Here is a 19,100-nt window from a genome sequence, read left to right as displayed (position 1 = left end):
CATGCAGTTTTTAGGCTGTATAAGGTTGAGATGAAACCTGCTGGCTTTGTGTATGTATTCAGGGTAAGTGTAATCATGTGTGCTGTGTGTTGCTTATGTGATGCTATAACTTTGTAGAATGTAGGTGATTGGTTTTGAATAGTTACATAGGTGATGATAATGTAGAATGTACTGTAGAACGTACTATGGGTAAGATTGGATTATTCTTCCACACCATGGCAGCCATTTTAGTCCATGAGGAAAAAATATGCTGTTATTTGTTTTGTTTGTTTGACACAAGAAGTTTGACGTCGCACACAGTAGATCATATTAGAAGTACATTTTTAATTACCGCAAAACAATGAAACGAACATATTTCAAAAGCTATTAAAGGTCATAAAATGGCACTAGCTTTTGTGCATAGATTGCTGACAGTCCAATGTACTTCAGAACTACATGGAGGAGGAACGGGAAGTATGTTGAGGTTAAGAGGCACGCCTAGCGGACAGAGATGAGCAGTGATAGGCTAATCCCCTACCTAGTAACTCGGCAGCCTATCGTAATTTGAGATGACTGTTAGAACCCGCCCACGAATGACCTTTACTATAATCGGAGCCTTTTACTTCCGAGTTTAATGGTTGCATGTGGATTCTATACATATATTATCATTTCTGTCATATAAAATAGGAACACACATATTAACATGGGATTTTAAACAGACCCCCTTGTATAACCGAGTAAAAAACCAAGGCTATAGTTTGAATACAGCTTTTTCATTTATCTGACGAGCCATTTATGGTAGCGCTTGGAGATTCTATTATAAGCTTTTAGTGCCACCAGTAGTTCACTCTTGGTATCGCATTATGTTACTTATTTGTAATAGTTTAAGCTAGCTGGGCCTTGCACCCATTTTATATTTGTATACATAAAGGCAATTCGATATTATAGTGCTGACCTGAATAATTCATAGTTGTTTGAACAAATGATTTTCATATTATCTCAAACCAAGGGGGCAAGCAATAAGAGTCAAAATAGGATAACATAGTCTATAGCCTGTCTTGAAGTCTGCCTATTTATGGTTATCAAATCAGTATTTAAGAGGATTGGTGTGCCTTAGAGATACACATCCTATTTTCATCTTAAACATTAATGGCTGCTTGGTGTTGCAAATTGCTCTAAGAATAAATGAGAACGGTATCTTAAACAGTTTATAAAGATACTTGCAATAATGCTACTGGAAATAGGATATTATATAAATCCCATTTAGAGGACCAGCCTTCATTGTTATTGACTTGACAAGTGATTTTTTTAATTCTCCTCTCTTATTCCTCTCTTATTCAACCTCTCTTATTCATAAAATCAATTCAATTAATTTGGGAAATGCTTTGAGATCGAATAGCATCATGTTTTTTCTGTATCTAACTATTTAATGAACACCAAAATGATTGTACAATAATATGTTCTAAATTATATTAAAAAAAAAAAGAAGTGATTTCTAGACCTCTCCATATCCGCCATATTCATTTGATATTTTGATTGGCTCTATTACTACAATATGAATATGCCTCCTCGGCAACAACAAAGGCCTTTGTTAATTTGATCCACTAAAGGCTGTGTGCTAACCATTCACAACCATTGTGTTCTGTGCAGCAATTCAGCGTCAGAGGAGTCCAACCGATCCGTGTCGGAGTCGGGCAGCCAGTCTGAGAGTGATCATGGCAGCGAGAGGAAGCAGCGGGCCCACCACTCTGAGTCCAACAGCTCCTCTGAGTCAGAGAGCCACTCAGAGTCAGAGGGCGAGTCCACAGGGTCCAAGTCACAGCTGGCTGCAGCCGAAGTCAAAGACAAGCCCGTTAGAAAGAAGGAGAGCCTGGCAGATGTGAAAAAGGTGGGTTGGTCCGGGTCCGCTATCATGAATTCTGGTGCCCAGTGCACCGTCGAGCCAACAATCATTAAGGCCTTCAATCGTTTGGACTTAGCAGTTTTAATGAAGGCTGCTATGGGCTGAAATGTGGATTTGCATGATTACACACTTAAATATTCTAAAGGAAATGACTAACTCGGTGGTGTTTTGACATGGTGGCTACAGATGTGGGAGGAACATCCAGACGTCTACGGGGTCAGGAGGTCCAGTCGTAGCAGACAGGAACCCGCCCGTTTAAACATTGGTGCTGGGGTAAGAATGGGCTCATTCAAATGGAGAACAACTGTGTCTTGACGTACTGCTGTTAAAACAGGTGCCGTGATATGTCTGCCAACATGGGGGCAGCTGGCCAGCCGTTAAACAGAGAAAGACAAGCCTCCCCTCATTGTCCTTCTACGGCTTCTCTTTCCATTTGGAAGGAACGTTTTTGTCTCTTCTAATTTCCTTTTAAAATGTCTGGTCCACGCCTCTTCTCCAATTGTTATTTAATGCCCCCTGGTGGATATTGTGTGAAAGTGCTGTTATCTCCTCAAATTGACAAAAAGTGCTGTGTGTGCATTGTGATCTTATTTCAGGGGAGCAGTGATTCTGAAAATGAAAGCCCTAAGAGAAGAGAAACCCGGTCTAAGAAAAGAGAGTAAGTACAGACAGCTTTTTCACTTTTTTTAGTCTCTTAAATAAAAAGTGTTTCTACTATGCATTTGTTTTTAATTTGTCATGTTTTTTGTCAAGTGTAAATGTTATGGCCTTTTTGACCATCTTCATTTGTAAATGGGTATCTGTTTGCTTGGGTTGGGTTTTATATTTGAAGCCTTAGCTAGCAATAGCTTCACGCACAAATGTAGCGGTCGGGTTCAATTAACAATACAATTGGTCTGAATTGCAAAAGAAAATCAAATAAATTTTATGAGAATTCTAAATTGGCAAAGGGCGAATTTCGAGGGTGATCTTGTATTTCTTTTTGAAAGAAATACCTGGGATGATGACTCAAATGAGGACGAGGAGGATTCCAGCAGTGCAGACAGTGATCAGGAAGAGACAGTTAGATCCAGAAGACTTCCTGCTAGAAGGTAAGAGTGGAGCATAGCCTGACCCCCAGACAGCTACCCACTGGTCCACCCAATCTCATTCCTGTTCATTTCTTTATTGTTTTACTGATTTCTTTCATTTGTGATGTATATTCTCTCCTTTTTATTCGATTATTATGATCTGTTATCAGTGCCGCTGCTAGCTATTTTGGGGCCCTAAGCATAACTCCTTTATGGCCCCCCCCCCCCCCGAATTCCCCCTACCAGCCCCCTGCGTTGAATTGTTGACGGGGGGGGGGGGGGGGGGTTGTAGCAAACAATTGTTGACGGGGGGGGGAAGCATACGTGGCCATGTGCAACTCCTAACACTATGGGCTGGTGGATAATTCAATATATATTTTTTTTTTATTGCCATGGGCGTCCAAAATCTTTTAAATTAAATAGTTCTCCATAAATACAAACTTAAAACCAGAAGTATACAAGTAAGAATTTTTTTTTTTTTTTGGGGCCCCCCTCAGGACTTGAGGCCCTACGCGCAGCGCGTAGTGCGCGTTATGAGAGCGGCGGCACTGTCTGTTATACAGCCAGTTCTAACACTCAACAGCCCTGAGAAATATGTTGAATGGTGTTAACATCACAGGCTAAATTTAATTTCAAGAAACTGCGCAACTCAACTTTTTATGACTATTATCACTGTGTTTTCCGTTATGATGTGATGATAGGGTGGGACAGTTGAGCTTTCTTTGATCATTTCCAATGGCCTCTATCGTCTCTGATCTGTTTACAGACCGCAGACTAAATCAACAGCCAAAAAGCAATCCCAAAAGGGAAGGAAGTCCAGGAAGGCGGAGTCGTCAGGGGAAGACGATGACGATGATGACGATGATGAGGACGATGATGAGGACGATGACGACGATACCCCAAAGAGGCAAACCCGGGGAAGAGCCGCAACAAAAGTCAAAAGGTATTTTCCCTAGCATTCTAGACAATCGTTGCCTTATTTGCTTCCAAACAACATAAAACCTGTTGGTTTACCCTATACAGATACACATTGATTTCAGCAATTTTCTCTGAACGCTCTTTGAAGATTTAAAGCATTCCCTCTGATCCTCCCTACTCTGAACACCTCATACATGTGTCTTCACGTGTAGATCGTTGTGTTGCATGTTTTGGATGAACATTATCATTTCAATGCAACCGCCCGCCTCATTAGGAATCATTAAAGTCACAATGTGTAACTATTCAACTAGCTCGTATCTTGCATATCTGTTGTTAATTGAAATCGATAGTGATTTCAATTTGATTTCTTATTGATATCATCACTAAGATCACACTGATTTATTCTATACATAAAAAATGCTGGCCCGCCCTTACCTCTCTTGGTTTAAAGAATTGCACGACGAACCAAATACCCCTCCCCATCACGCCATCCATCCAGCCGGAATTCTGATAGTGGGCAGGGCTCAATCGTACTTTCGGCTCCTTCTCCATTAAGCCAAGGTCTCGTTTGTGTGGGCAGTTACAAGGAGGACCAGCATGACCTGGAAACGGACTCAGACGACCTGATTGAGATGGCAGGCGACGTAGCGGAGGAGCAGCAGGACGACGACAGCGAGACCATCGAGAGGGTGATGGACACGCGCACGGCCAAAAAAGGAGGTCAGGCTCCTTCTGTTGACTGTCTTTAAAATGATGGAGATCTTTTTTTGTTGACTGTTGTGGAAATTCATCTTCATTCAAATATATATATACCGATTTTAGGCTTTGTTGAAATGTTGTCGAAATCTAGGTAAAAGTTTTTAAACTGTTTCTTATCATCAACCGTGTCCTTATATCCCCGTGAGGGAACATCTCCGCAAAATGTGTCTAAATTCAATAGAAGCAATTTTTTAAGGTGTTAATTTCTCATAGTGCACCTCGAGCTAATTATTTTATTGTATGTATGCAGCCACGGGAGCGTCCACTACGATGTACTCTGTGGAGGAAAACGGGGACCCAAGTGCGGGCTTTGATCCGGAGAAGGACGAAGGGGAGACGCACTATTTGATCAAGTGGAAGGGCTGGTCCTACATCCACAACACCTGGGAGAGCATGGACTCTCTGACCCTGCAGAAGGTCAAGGGACTCAAGAAGCTCGATAACTTCATAAGGAAGAACGATGAGCTCAACTCTTGGTGAGAAGAAAAAATAAGAAGAAAATTATCCATGTTTTTTTGGTCAAAGCGATATAATTGATATTTTGGTCAAATGTTATAAACGGATTGTCCTCTGTAGGTTGAATAGGGCATCTCCAGAGGATATTGAGTACCACAATTGCCAGCAGGAGCTCTCTTGTGACCTGAGCAAGCAGTTCCAAATAGTAGAGCGGGTCATTGGTAAGACATGCTAACATTATGGTATTTTTGAGTTATCCAATTTTTATTATTAATTTACCTTTCTTGTGACTGATCGGATCTTAATCTAATTCCTTAATCTCATTGACAGCCACAAGGACCGGGAAGAACCAAGGAGCCGCAGACGTCCCCTGTAAGTACCCCCGCTGCCATTTACTGTCCGTGGCGGCCGTTCACCGTGTGTCTCCATTTCATGATCACAGTCCGTCAAGGCACTGGGTCATCAGTAGTTGATGTCGGAACTAAAACTCTTCTGGGTCCTCAACAGCACCCAGCCCCAAGTCAGTCCCCTCCTCCAACGAGCCGGAGTACCTGTGCAAGTGGATGGGCCTGCCCTACGTGGAGAGCAGCTGGGAGGATGGGGCCCTCATCAAAAACAAGTTCCCCAAATGTGTGGAAGGCTTCGACAGCCGGAACTGCAGCAAAACCGTTCCCTCCAAAGACTGCAAAGTAAGCGTGAGTCCCGCGAGCTAAAGGAATTAAAATTTGCAAAAGGTGTGGTAAAATGTTATGAATCCATTTGTTACTGTAATTGCAGGTGTTGAAACAACGGCCAAGGTTTGTTGCCCTGAAGACTCAACCCACTTATATCGGGAGTGAAACCCTGGAGCTGAGAGACTACCAGCTGGATGGACTCAATTGGCTGGCCCACTCGTGGTGCAGGTACACAAAGGATCTTCTGTATAAAATTATGCATTTTTTTATGTTTTTGTTTCTAGACGACACAATCAGATTAGAAAGCAGGCGGGGGTACCCATCTATATAAACTCTGAAAAATAAAGTCTGTTTTGGCTAGCGGTCAGGGTATTTGACAGCCAACCCTTTCTCAAGACCCAAATGTCTGCATCTACCGCTCTCAAACAGTGCCTCACCCCCCTACCGTCTCCCCATACCTGTCTGGAACAATGCCTAACCCCAACGGTCTCTCCCTTCCCTCTGCAGGTGCAACAGTGTTATCCTGGCTGACGAGATGGGTCTGGGGAAGACCATCCAGACCATCTCCTTCCTGTCCTACCTCCACCACCACCACCAGCTCTACGGGCCCTTCCTGCTGGTCGTGCCCCTGTCCACGCTCACCTCCTGGCAGAGGGAGTTCGAGACCTGGGCGCCCGACATGAACGTGGTGGTGTACATCGGAGACGTGATGAGCAGGAAGACGGTGAGCTTAAGTCACGTGCCCCGCGCTGCTACTGACCCGTTGTCGTTGAGTCCCTCTCTGGGGAACGGTCTGCTGATCAGTGTTCTAACCTTTTGTTTTGAATAGATCCGGGACTATGAGTGGGTGAACCATCAGACCAAGAGGATTCGCTTCAATGCACTTTTAACCACGTATGAAATTCTTCTAAAAGACAAGGTATGCACCACATCCTGTATAAGTGTGTGATGTTAAAATGGATATAGACGCTTTGCATGCGGAATTGAGTGAGTGTGTGTGTTTATATATATGTTCTGTGATCAGTGGTATAACGTTCTGTCCTCAGGGCGTGCTGGGGAACATCAACTGGGCCTGTCTGGGGGTGGACGAGGCTCACCGGCTGAAGAACGACGACTCCCTGCTGTACAAAACCCTGATCGACTTCAGGTCCAACCACCGGCTCCTCATCACCGGGACGCCCTTGCAGAACTCCCTCAAGGAGCTTTGGTCGCTGCTGCACTTCCTAATGCCAGACAAGTATGAAGGCTATCACCTTTAAAACACCCCCATCCACACTCAACTGACAGCATGGTGAAGATTTGCATGGAAGTTGCCGATGAGCCTAAACAAGCCACTGGTGTACCTCTGCCCACCTCAGATTCGACTTGTGGGAGACCTTTGAGGAGGAACACGGGCAGGGAACGGCTAACGGCTACCAGACCCTCCACAAAGTGCTGGAGCCCTTCCTGCTGAGGCGAGTCAAGAAGGATGTGGAAAAGTCCCTGCCGGCCAAGGTGGAGCAGATCCTGCGCGTGGACATGTCCGCATCGCAGAAACAATTCTACAAGTACGTTTTCGCTTCTTCACCTTCATTGGGATAGTCGTTTGGATTTTTGTTCTTTGACCATATTTGCCTCCATATACATTCCCGTCTAATTTCTGAAAACCAACCCAATAAAACAACATCTATGTGTCCGCCTGCTCACCACCATTATCGGTCTAGTGGTTGTCCAATAGCTCCTTGCCATTGGTGCTCAGATCTTCCAGTGTTGTCCAGAAAGCAATTTAAAACAAGTCAGAGGAATAAACACACACGTACATTACCTTCTTCTATCACTTTGCTTAGATCGAGCATTCAGTATATCACAGGGACAACCAGATCCCCAGTGTGGCATCGTTTACTGTTTTCTGTACAACGTTTGAACTCTTTGAGTTGTTCTCTCAATGTTTGTACTTCATTTGAACTTTTTATGGTAGTTCCTCAGAATCCCGGGCAAACGTATCACCGCCGGCCACATCTTCACACACTAACACGAGTGACTTCCTTAATGTTTCTCCAGGTGGATCCTGACGAGGAACTACAAAGCCCTCTCCAAGAGCACGCGCGGAAGCTCCTCAGGCTTCCTCAACATCGTCATGGAGCTGAAGAAGTGCTGTAACCATGGCTTCCTTATCAAGCAGCCCGAGGAGGGAGACAGCGCCACGCAACAAGAGCACCTGCTGGTAAACACACACTGTGTGTGTGTGTGTGTGTGTGTGTGTGTGTGTGTGTGTGTGTGTGTGTGTGTGTGTGTGTGTGTGTGTGTGTGTGTGTGTGTGTGTGTGTGTGTGTGTGTGTGTGTGTGTGTGTGTGATGTTGCCATGAAAGAGGAGAGCTCTGATTCCCATGTGGTTGTGAACTGGTCTGCTCTCTCTCCCCCACAGAGCGTGGTGAGGGGCAGTGGGAAGCTGGTGCTGCTGGACAAGCTGCTGACCCGACTGAAGGAGAGGGGCAACCGAGTGCTGATCTTCTCCCAGATGGTGCGGATGCTGGACATTCTGGCCGAGTACCTCGCCATGAAGCGCTACACCTTCCAGGTAACCTTTTGTACTATGTTTGACACTAAACGTCTCCTGATTTCTTTTCTTGTTGTTTCGCATGGAGGCGGCATTGCAGAGAGTGCTCAGGGGGAGTCTGGCAGAGAGCTGGGGTTCTGACGCTAGCGGTGTCAGGTGGACGGGCTGAGGGGGATATTTATATCCACAAGCTATGTATGTGATGCTCGAGTGACCATTTAATGGCAGTGTTTATCGCTTGCTGCGAAGACTCTGCTTCGCTCTTAAAAGTAAGGTGGATGGAAAGTGTAGCTCTGTGATGCCAAGGTGTGAGATGGAGCCCAAGGACTCATAACTCGTTCTATTCTCCCCCTTGTCAGCGGCTGGACGGCTCCATTAAGGGAGAGATTCGGAAGCAGGCGCTCGACCACTTCAATGCTGAAGGTTCAGAGGTCAGTTCACTGAAGAGGAAAACAAAGCGACTTACAATACAGTACATTTGTCAGAAGAAAAGAGAAATGCTTGCAATAAAAACATTGCAAGCGAACAAGTCTAACAATCCATTGCTGTGTGCAGGACTTCTGCTTCCTGCTGTCCACCAGAGCTGGCGGTCTGGGCATCAACCTAGCCTCGGCAGACACCGTGGTCATCTTCGACTCTGACTGGAATCCCCAGAATGATCTGCAGGCCCAAGCCAGGGCTCACCGGATTGGCCAAAAGAAGCAGGTAACCTGGGCCTCAGATCGGCTGTTTGTTGTCTCTTGTTGCATGTCGGGGAAAAAGAGACATCTTCTAAGCTTGTATCCTCGCGGCCACTCTGCAGGTGAACATCTACCGCCTGGTTACCAAGGGAACCGTGGAGGAGGACATCATCGAGAGAGCCAAGAAGAAGATGGTGTTGGACCATCTGGTGATTCAGAGGATGGACACCACGGGTCGCACGGTTCTGGACAACAACTCTGGACAAGGGAACTCAAAGTGAGACCAGGACGGCTTGTCATGGTCAAAGCCGAGGGGCGGGTTTTGAACACTACAGGATACTCAAATCTCGATCAGCCATTACTTACTGCCTTCTCTGTACCCAGCTCAAATCCATTCAATAAAGAAGAGCTGACCGCCATCCTCAAGTTTGGCGCAGAGGAGCTCTTCAAGGAGGCCGAGGGTGAAGAGTCTGAGCCTCAGGTACTGCATCAATGAGCTTCCAAAAAGGTTCCCTTCAAGTGGCGTGTAAAGTCCACATGCGGATCCACAACCTGTTGGCTCTTTACAGGAGATGGATATCGAAGAGATCCTGAGGCTGGCCGAGACCAGAGAGAGTGACCAGGGGTCGAGCGCCACTGATGAGCTCCTGTCTCAGTTCAAGGTACAAGCTACCGCCTTCAAGTTGCTCATACTTAACGATACAACCCCCCCTCTTCCTGAAATATGAAGCTGAAGTCATGTTGCCTTTTCCGTCTTCTCCACATTCGTGTTGCTTACACTGCCCTTCATCCCTTGTCCCCCCTCTCCCCACCGCTGACCTGTTCCACGATGCGCTGAACGTTGGCAGGTGGCCAACTTCTCCAACATGGAGGAGAACGGCCCGGAGCTGCAGGACAAGAACATCCGAGACTGGGACGACATCATCCCCGAGGACCAGCGGCGCAAGCTGGAGGAGGAGGAGCGGCGGCGGGAGATGGACGACATCTTCCTGCTGCCTCGGAGCAGGAGCTCCACCAAGAGGGTGAGGAGGGGGCCGCCGTCTGAGGACCTGTGGCCTGGATTTCAGTGCTTCGCAATGGCAGAGACACTTAGGGAGGGAGGGAGCAAGAGGAGGGGGGGACGTCTGTCCCCCTTGCTCCATCCCTCCCTACGTTTCCATTGAGAGCCAAGATGGATTCCCTGATCCAAGCATGGCAGAGATTCACTGATTAGTCAGAATTAAAACGAGAGCGGTCTAGAATCAAAAATTGCCATACCTAGACAGGCGCAGTCGACTCGACACATACTGTGTCCTCACTGCGCATTGACTCCATAAGAGCTGACTGGCAAATGGCTATGCCATTTCTTCCAAATGACAAATAAGGGCTCCTTAATGTAACCTACAGCCCCTTTTGGTTTGACCGAGAGAGTAAGAAGGGAGGGGGGTGAGACAGGCAACGAGGGAATATATCACACTACCTTAAATATTTGACGAGGGATTCCGGGACAAACTGCTGCTGACTGAAGTGGTGCTGGTGGATTGTAGGCGAAGGCCAATGACAGCGACAGCGACGCCGGCTCCAAGCTCAAGCACCGCTCGTCTGGCTCGGACAGCGAGACGGACGACAGCGACGACGACAGGAAGCCCAAGAGACGAGGCCGTCCGCGGGCCCGCAAGAACAACGTAGAGGGCTTCACCGACGCAGAGATCCGCCGGTAGGTGAACCCCGCACACAAAGCACCTGGTACCTCCCCATTACTTACTTTACACTATATTTCAGAACTTTAAACTTTAAAAAAAAATATATATATATCTTGTCAATGACCAGAAGATGACGTTTGTGATTTTGTCCGTTGATGTTTTCATAGGTTCATTAAGGCCTATAAGAAATTTGGATGTCCACTTGAAAGGTACGTCAATCTTAAGTGGTTTGAAAAGATCATATCCTCAGTCGAGATCGACCTGGTTTGGTTCACATTGTTTGACGAGGTCCCCCTCCTCCCCGGTCCCCTCCCCAGGCTGGAGGCCATCGCCAGAGACTCTGAGCTGGTGGACAAGTCGATCGCCGACCTGAAGAGGCTGGCGGAGCTCATCCACTCCAGCTGCGTGGCCGCGGTCCAGGAGCACGAGGAGCACCTGAAGGAGAACCCCTCAGAAGGTGAGCCCGCACCACGCCGAGGCCTTCACTGGGTCGCGCAACAATATGAAGCCAAGTTCAGGCTCAGTGTCCTTGGGTGGGCCGTCCAACCCGACTGGCACGAACACCCGTCACAGTAATGCACCATGTCGGCTGATTAAGGCCTGGCTCGTCATTGATGTATTTCTGGTCCTTTTATTTCCGGTGCAGCTCTGCGGCTCAATCCTCACTCTCCGTGTCTTAGAGGCTTAAAAGTCCATTTAAACATAAAAACCCTTCTTCCCGTCTCCCTCTAGCAAAAGGTCCGGGAAAGCGGCGAGGGATTAACATCAAGATCTCCGGAGTCCAGGTCAACGCGAAGTCCATCATCCAGCACGAGGAAGAGTTTGAGCCACTTCACAAGGCCGTCCCCTCGAACCCGGCAGAGAGAAATAAGTACGCCTGCTGCGCTGTCACCGGTTCACGTCTAAGAGAGCCTGCAGATTAAACCGATAAAGATCAGCATGTAGAACCCGTTTGGGAAATTGTGGTTCGCCAAGCAAACCCCATCTTGTTTTATCTCCAGGTTCCAGCTGACCTGCAGGGTAAAGATAGCCCACTTTGACGTGGACTGGGAGATCGCGGAGGATGTTCAGCTCCTACTGGGCATCTACGAACATGGCTTCGGGAACTGGGATCTGATCAAGACCGACCCGGACCTCAAACTGGCTGATAAGGTACATGTCGACCGTGCTGCTTGTTAGGGAGGTGAAATGGGGCTTATGGCATTGCAAACTGATTTACCTTAATTCCCTGTTGTCATGGTCCAGATTCTCCCTGATGACCCGAGCAAGAAGCCCCAGGGCAAGCAGCTGCAGACCAGGGCCGACTATCTCATGAAGCTGCTCAAGAAGGAACTAGACAGCAATGACACGTCCAAAACAGGGGAAGAGGTGTGTGCTCCTCAAACCCCTTTTTCCATCCCATCTCTGCATTTGATTCGTTATGGCTTGAGTGTCTTAATGACCCAAATATACCACGGTCTGCCGGTTGGTCAAAATCGATTTCCCCCCCCCCAGTTAATCTGTGTCTTCCTCCGCAGGCCAAAGCGAAGAAACGGAAACCGCGGGTGAAGAAGGAAAAGGTGAAGGAGGATCAGAACGAAGGCTCATCGCCACGCCTGTCGGACAATCCCTCGGAGGAAGGCGAGGTCAAGGTGCGTGGTGACGTTCAGTTCAACTCGTGTCCCCCCGCTCGTGATGCGAGTATCGTGCATTATCTGTGCGTGGTTAACGTATAGACCTCCATCTCTTAACAGGACGACGGAACGGAGAACTCCCCCGCCAAAAAGCGCCAGAAGAAGAAGGACAATAAGGAGAACAAGGAGAAGCAGGGCACCCCTAAGAAGGAGAAGGACGGCGACAAGGAGAAGAAGGGAGCCAAAACCAAGAAAGAGAAGGTACTTCACCACTCATCCTACCGCTTGTTACACACCTGTGTATCCAGACACAGTTTTATGCTAATCCTTCCTGTTCATTTCAGGCGAAAGCCGCCAAGGGAAGGAAGAGTCAAGGGCCAGTGCACATCACGGCGGGCTCCGACCCCGTCCCCATCGGGGACGAGGACGACGAGCTGGACCAGGACACCTTCAGCGTCGTGAGTGAACAGCGTAGTCCCTCAATGCCCACCACACATGACCCCTGCCTTGTGGATCCAGAATAAAATGCCCATCTCTGTCATAATGAAGCCGCATTAGCCCAATACATGAACAAAAATGCAGACATTTCCCCTCTATGTTATACCCCAGCATCATGGTTCCTGGTGTGTTTGTGTGTGTGTGTGTGTAGTGTAAGGAGCGCATGAGGCCTGTGAAGAAGGCCCTCAAACAGCTGGACAAGCCGGACGAGGGCCTGTCGGACCAGGACCAGCTGCAGCACACGCGCACCTGCCTGCTGAAGATCGGGGACCGCATCACCGAGTGCCTTAAAGCCTACACTGACCCGGAGCACGCCAAGACGTGGCGCCGGTGAGCCCCGAACCCATCCCCTCTCCTCCCCCCCCCCCCCTCCCTCCGTCCAGGGTGGACCTGTGTTGTCCCCGGATCTTGTAAATGATCTTTCGTGTTTTCTTTTGTGGTTTATGTTTTTCCGGGGGCAGAAATCTTTGGATATTCGTATCCAAGTTCACAGAGTTCGGCGCTAGGAAGCTTCACAAGCTTTACAAAATGGCACTGAAGAAGCGGTCGCACGAAGAGGAGGTGAGGACATACAATTCAATAAAAAATATATATATTCATGACTCCCGTAGCCCTAGAGACATTGAATGTGAGCGAGCGGTGTCTTGTGAAACACGCGTGGCATTGTGGGTGTTCCTGGGGTTCCCCGCTGACCGCGCCCCTTGCGCTGCCCTTCAGAAGGACCACAAGAAGAGGGAGGACTCGGGGCGGAGCAAGCCCCTCCGAGCCGAGACGTCCAGCGCCAGCCGGGACTCGGCGGGGACGCAGCAGTCCTCCAAGAACCACCCCGCCCAGTCGGGCCCCCACGCGCACCACAGGGAGCCCTACAACGCGGCCCCCAAGCGCCACTTTGGGAACGACGGTGAGTACATGGGTCCCCAGGGACATGGTAGACCAGTTGTGTCGGGTGTTTTATGGTAGGCTAAATTTCTTTCAAAAGTACAGTGTGTATAATTTAGTGCCATTTAGCTGACCGGAAATTGAATATAATATTCAGAATTATGCTTTTATTTGTGTATAATTGTTCAAGGGGAATTGTTGTGTTTTTACTACCTTAGAGTGAGCCTTTTACGCTAACATTGAGAGCTGTTATTCATTGAGGCCACCCTGTTGCACCGCCATGTGTTGTAGGAAGGTGGGGGGCTTGTTATCACCATGGCTACGACCCATGTGTGATGATCTTTTCGTACCATCACTGTGTCAGGGCGTTATGATGATTTAAGGGATCTTATCTGAAATGTCCCCCTCACTCTGGCGCTAAACTATGTGTCCACGTCGGTCATCAAAATCCACCGTTGGCCAGACTGCGCTACACACACACTTTCTAACACGCCATGGAGTTATGTTAGAAGTGTCCTAGAAGCTTAACCCTCTCTCGGACACGGACATGGACATGAACCGCTGACATGAACACTTAGCTCCACACTTCCACTCAGCCGTGGCGTTATGCTATTAGTGTCTGATAAGCTTAATCCGCCCTTGGTCACGCCTGAAATAGCCTATGAAGACGTTTTAATCCAAGGAATGGGTCCAGCGGATGGCAGTTTGCAGATGAGGGGGATTACGATGGGTTAAGTGGGTGCGCACTCTTAATAATTCCATGTTTTGGAGTTTCCATACTCAAAGTAGGCTATCACTGTTTCGGAGAAAGTTGGTATCCAAAACAAAACTGGGGCGATAAAACTGCACACCTTCAGGTTATCAAAGGCAACCTAGGCCCACGTACAGCAGTGCAAGTAAACGTTGGATTAAAAGGAATGTCGATTTTTCCCGCATGGAAAATACCGGCACCTTACCCAATATAGGCCAGTACAGGCCACCGTAGTCGCTGGAAAGGTAGGTGGCAATCTGCTACACAACTCAACACAAGCACAAGCAGCGATCTTGAGGTAAAGTTAGTTTAATTAAATATTTAAATACTTTACGAAGCCAACTGCAGAGCTTTTCCCCTGGGCAAACTCGCTGTGATGTTATGTGACTTCCCGTTCCCACCTTATTAATTAAAAAATGTCCCAAATAATTCACTGGAGTAGGACAACATAAATGCATTGAAGATTCTTGTTATATTAAGTGGACCCTGTTTCGACCCAGATCGAGGAGAATGGCATCGGGACCGCAAGTACGGTTACGCAGGCAACAGCAACCAACCCTGGCAGGGAGACCGGCATCAACCGTACGACCGCTATAAAGATCACTATGGTGATCGCCGTCCCCATGGAGACTCGTACCGCAGCTCGGGAAGCTACCGCAACAACAGCTCGCCTCGGAAAAGATCCTACGACCAGTACGGCAACGACCGGGACCAGAGACCTCATCGACCCTATTACGAAAGGTACGCTGCAGAGGAACCAGGGATCGCCGAACTTAAGAGTCGCTTAACTCAGGCAGATAGAAAGATGGAGCCGGTTTGAATTCCTCTTCACAAATTCCACCAGTCTTGCTTATTCAATTCATTTTTCGTGCCCCCAAATCACAGCGTTAACAGTAGCGTCCATCATTTGTTTTTGATTGCTATACAACAGCCGTTGTGCATTTAAACAATAGAATAAAGGAGCATCAAAGTATTCAGTACTGTGCCGCTATTAAAACGATCAATCAAGCTTTTATTTTTGTGCCACAAATGGCATAACAAGAAGTAAATAAATAACTGTTAGAACTGTCAAACGCAACCATAATGCCCCGACACCATCAGGCTACTGTAGCACGAGGCTAATGGCCAGCAGCAGTTAGGTAACCACGTGCACCCAGCACCCATAGAACGGCTCTGTACTCACGGTGTCGCCCCCCCACACACACACACACACACACACACACACACACACACACACACACACACACACACACACACACACACACACACACACACACACACACACACACACACACACACACAGCAGGCACCCGGACAGCAAGAGGCGGCGTTCGGACGAGTTCCGGGCCCCCAACTACCACCAGAGCCGGGACGGCCCCCCCGGGCCCCCGCCGGCCCAGGACTTCAGGAGGTCGTCGGAGCGCCGCTCGCCCGGGCCCACGGGCCCCGAGCACTACCGGCCCTTCCACCCCGACAAGCCCCCCGGCCAACAGGACCCCCGCTCCCCGGGGGCCCAGAAGTCCCCGCAGGACTCCCGCTCCCCACCGGAGCGACCGGCGGAGCCGCCGAAGGCCGGGGCCGACCCCGCCTGGAACAACAGGAAGCCGTCGTAGGACTCGGGCCCGGGGGCTGTGAGGGGGGCAGGCTGCCAGTAGACCTCAAGGGCCCTAGCTCGGACCACCACAACCCCGGGGTATTAGCCGTGACCCCCCCCCAGAACCCTGGGGGTCTTGGCCATGCACCGCTAGACCCTTCCGGCCAGACTCTGGGGAACCACCTTCCCAGACCAACCTGTGCTCAAGCGCCTAGTTGGAAGACAATCCACCTGCACCCATCTTTTTTTACCAGCACTACGAAACTATGACGCTCCTCCTCCACCGCCTCCCTAGAGCGATTGTGAATATTAACATTTAACTGTCTAAGCGCAGAGTGATCAGTAGAATGTGATTATTTAAATTGAGATTACTTGTTCAGTCCAAGTGCAGACTGTGAAGCTCAAGGATGGTCCCGTGGACTTTTAGCCGAAGGACCCGTCTGACGACAGAGAGAGACTGATGTTGAATCCTCAAAGTGCCTCAGTGTTTCGGCCTGGTGACCATTACATGCAGGGGGCCGGTCCTAACCAATCATCACATCTCACTCATCATGTGAGTTTTTTGTGTGCACCTTTCATTGTTTATCTCCACCATGATGCCAAATCCACGAACTGGGAGTCATTTCCTATCAGGGAATGTTTGCTCTATGGGATGGTGAAATTATCTTTTGATTTAGGAACGATATTTAAATGAAGTCAATGGCAAATTCTCTGATTATGGTTCAACATGAAGTTCAAAAGGTTTTAGCAAATTTATAAATTTGTCGTGTCAATAATAATGGTTTCTGTCATTCTATACCGCTAACTTAATCATTGCAAACCTCTTCTCTCACTTCAGCCACTTTCTTGCGGGTAGGCATAATGGCATCAATGCTTAATGGACAGTATTTCTCATAACTAGTGCAAATGTTTTAAACACTATGAGCCAAGTCAGAAGAAAGAAAACATCCATTATAAGTTGTATGAATTATGGTACATGCTATATTTAGACATTCATTATATCTTGCTATTTTGCGCCACCTCTTCAAGTATTTCAAAAGTTCAACTGCTATCACCGTTTTGCTCTCCTGTAAATGGTGATTTGCCGTTCTTTGGTTCGAGGCGGTAGAGGGGTTCGAGGGGATTGCGTGAAGGATTACGTTTGAAGCTAACTTTAGTCAGGCTGTCCGTTTGTTGCAGTGCCAAAATCAAGAGACTGAATCTGCTCCAGTCCTCGCTTTCCTTGCTGTTTTTCCTTCGGCATGTCGTTTGTGTCGCCTTCTCTCTTTGTGCCTTATTTCTGTGTCATCGTGCTGTATGTGTGGGGAAATGGACACTACTTGGGTATAAGCTGGACAGGAGGAAGTATTGAAGTAATATTTCAGGGACATCGCTCCACAGTATTGAATGGAATCTGGTGAAGGAGACACATATAGATTAGCAATGGGAATCCCAAGAGCAAAATGATTTATTGTGAACTGTATTAGATCTAGAATCGCCAACACAACCTTCCTCCACCGTAAAGCAAGCTACAGTACCTGTACTTCATGTTCATCAGTCATGGCTAAATAATTTATATTTGTGACAAGACCACTCTCCATGGTAAATGTACTGTACATATGTTTATAGACATGTAATAAAACTTTGTTACATAATGCAATAGACTTTTAGTGATTTTTGTTAATCTATTTTCAACTGTAAAAAAAACTATAGATAATAGGATGATGCGCAGGGCCGGTTATAGGCATAGAGGGGGTCGCCAGGTTCCAGCCCATCAAGCAGTCTTACCGCTGAACAACTTAGACACTAACCAAGTGTCTTACCATGATTACCATGTGGATTATCATTTTTTATATTGGAAGACTTTGAATTGGTCGTGGTTATTTATTACCGAAATAAGTGGTATTTTTCCCCCATTTTTTACAAACGGCTTTGCCATGATAGCCAGTCCATCACATTCATAATTCTGCAGGGACGCGGGAAGTGGGGGTGCTTAGGGTGCTGCAGCACCCCCCCCCCCTGGCGGCCTCTGGCTGTAACTGCAAGTTAGAAGATCTTCTGAACAAATCAATACTTTTTTTTTTTGGAATTTTATCATACAACATGATTTTTCATTAAATTATTAACATCCACCCTTTTTATAATATTTATCATATCATCATTTCATTTTATTTAGAACATTGTCTGAGTAGGCTGACGTAGGCTATGACGCACAACGCAGAACTGTCGATAGCTGAATATCATACTATGCTGATTTTACATAAGCATGTTGGTGTTCAACATCTGTTGTAGTGAACATTCTAAAACTGGTGTAAAATGTTGCTGCCATATTAATAGACACGTTGAATGTTATCGTTATGATTCTGGAATCCCGCACGCAAACTGGTTGGCAAAAAAAGAGCAAAGACGGACGGTTCACTTGACGGAGAAACTGTCACTTTCCTCATATCAGACAACTCGTATCTCTGGATGAAAATGAAGGCTTTCTTTTATTGTCACTTTCCTTTTAAACCTTTAGAAATAACCTCCTGAATCCTTGTTATAACGCTGTGTATAATCCCGGACCGCAACAGCTTGTCGGCATGTTAGTGTGTGAAATTCAGCACAGTATCAGCCGAGTTGACTCTAATTTTCACATTGTTTACTTGCTGACGATTGTGAATAACAGTGGCTAGTTGGCAGAACTCTTTTTACACACCAGTAGAGTGTTTTTCAGAGCGGAGCCCTGAATGTGACGTCATCCGTCATCTCGTCTCTGTAAACAATGGATGTCGCGCAGCATTTATTATGACGTCATTATATAGACTCTCTCTCAGCACCCCCCCTTCCCATGATGACTGATGAAAAACAACAGTGTTACCCCTTATATTCTATTTGACAAAGACAACAGTGTAACCCCTTGTGTTTTTTCATGACGACCAATAAAAAACAACAGTGTTACCCCTTATGTTTTTATTCATGACGACTAATAAAAAACAAGTGTTACCCCTTATGTTTTTTTTCATGACGACCAATAAAAAACAACAGTGTCACCCCTCATGTTTCATTTGATAAAAACGACAGTGTTACCCCCTATGTTTTAATTGATAAATATCGACAGTGTTACCCCTTGTGTTTTTTTTCATGAAG

The 19,100-nt window shown here is 47.2% G+C and overlaps 1 protein-coding gene across 5 annotated transcripts in view; it reads left to right on the top strand.

The window, feature by feature from the left end:
* Nucleotides 1–17,631, top strand: part of chd2 (chromodomain helicase DNA binding protein 2) — a 34,298-nt gene extending 16,667 nt beyond the window's left edge. For 3 of the 5 annotated variants that reach the window (XM_060061254.1, XM_060061255.1, XM_060061253.1), the window contains 37 exons: nt 1,630–1,867; nt 2,069–2,155; nt 2,479–2,540; nt 2,872–2,973; nt 3,719–3,895; nt 4,451–4,590; nt 4,880–5,105; nt 5,206–5,306; nt 5,416–5,457; nt 5,593–5,780; nt 5,863–5,987; nt 6,267–6,483; nt 6,589–6,678; nt 6,806–6,996; nt 7,118–7,306; nt 7,800–7,962; nt 8,164–8,316; nt 8,655–8,726; nt 8,851–9,000; nt 9,098–9,252; nt 9,360–9,456; nt 9,545–9,637; nt 9,824–9,997; nt 10,502–10,671; nt 10,825–10,866; nt 10,975–11,114; nt 11,390–11,528; nt 11,659–11,809; nt 11,903–12,025; nt 12,175–12,288; nt 12,391–12,531; nt 12,615–12,728; nt 12,920–13,098; nt 13,230–13,329; nt 13,486–13,669; nt 14,899–15,139; nt 15,702–17,631. In XM_060061254.1, the coding sequence (XP_059917237.1) occupies nt 1,630–1,867; nt 2,069–2,155; nt 2,479–2,540; nt 2,872–2,973; nt 3,719–3,895; nt 4,451–4,590; nt 4,880–5,105; nt 5,206–5,306; nt 5,416–5,457; nt 5,593–5,780; nt 5,863–5,987; nt 6,267–6,483; nt 6,589–6,678; nt 6,806–6,996; nt 7,118–7,306; nt 7,800–7,962; nt 8,164–8,316; nt 8,655–8,726; nt 8,851–9,000; nt 9,098–9,252; nt 9,360–9,456; nt 9,545–9,637; nt 9,824–9,997; nt 10,502–10,671; nt 10,825–10,866; nt 10,975–11,114; nt 11,390–11,528; nt 11,659–11,809; nt 11,903–12,025; nt 12,175–12,288; nt 12,391–12,531; nt 12,615–12,728; nt 12,920–13,098; nt 13,230–13,329; nt 13,486–13,669; nt 14,899–15,139; nt 15,702–16,011 (5,380 nt within the window). In that variant the 3' untranslated portion in view covers nt 16,012–17,631. The remainder of the gene's footprint in view (nt 1–1,629; nt 1,868–2,068; nt 2,156–2,478; nt 2,541–2,871; nt 2,974–3,718; nt 3,896–4,450; nt 4,591–4,879; nt 5,106–5,205; nt 5,307–5,415; nt 5,458–5,592; nt 5,781–5,862; nt 5,988–6,266; nt 6,484–6,588; nt 6,679–6,805; nt 6,997–7,117; nt 7,307–7,799; nt 7,963–8,163; nt 8,317–8,654; nt 8,727–8,850; nt 9,001–9,097; nt 9,253–9,359; nt 9,457–9,544; nt 9,638–9,823; nt 9,998–10,501; nt 10,672–10,824; nt 10,867–10,974; nt 11,115–11,389; nt 11,529–11,658; nt 11,810–11,902; nt 12,026–12,174; nt 12,289–12,390; nt 12,532–12,614; nt 12,729–12,919; nt 13,099–13,229; nt 13,330–13,485; nt 13,670–14,898; nt 15,140–15,701) is intronic. The other 2 variants (XM_060061257.1, XM_060061258.1) reach the window with 2 other exon arrangements.
* The last annotated feature ends 1,469 nt before the right edge of the window (nt 17,632–19,100 follow it).

The sequence above is a fragment of the Gadus macrocephalus genome, chromosome 9 (genome assembly GCF_031168955.1).
Source record: "Gadus macrocephalus chromosome 9, ASM3116895v1".
Classification (NCBI taxonomy): domain Eukaryota; kingdom Metazoa; phylum Chordata; class Actinopteri; order Gadiformes; family Gadidae; genus Gadus; species Gadus macrocephalus.
The sequence above is the reverse complement of the archived record's forward strand: the minus strand, read 5'-3'. Positions and strand labels throughout refer to the sequence as shown.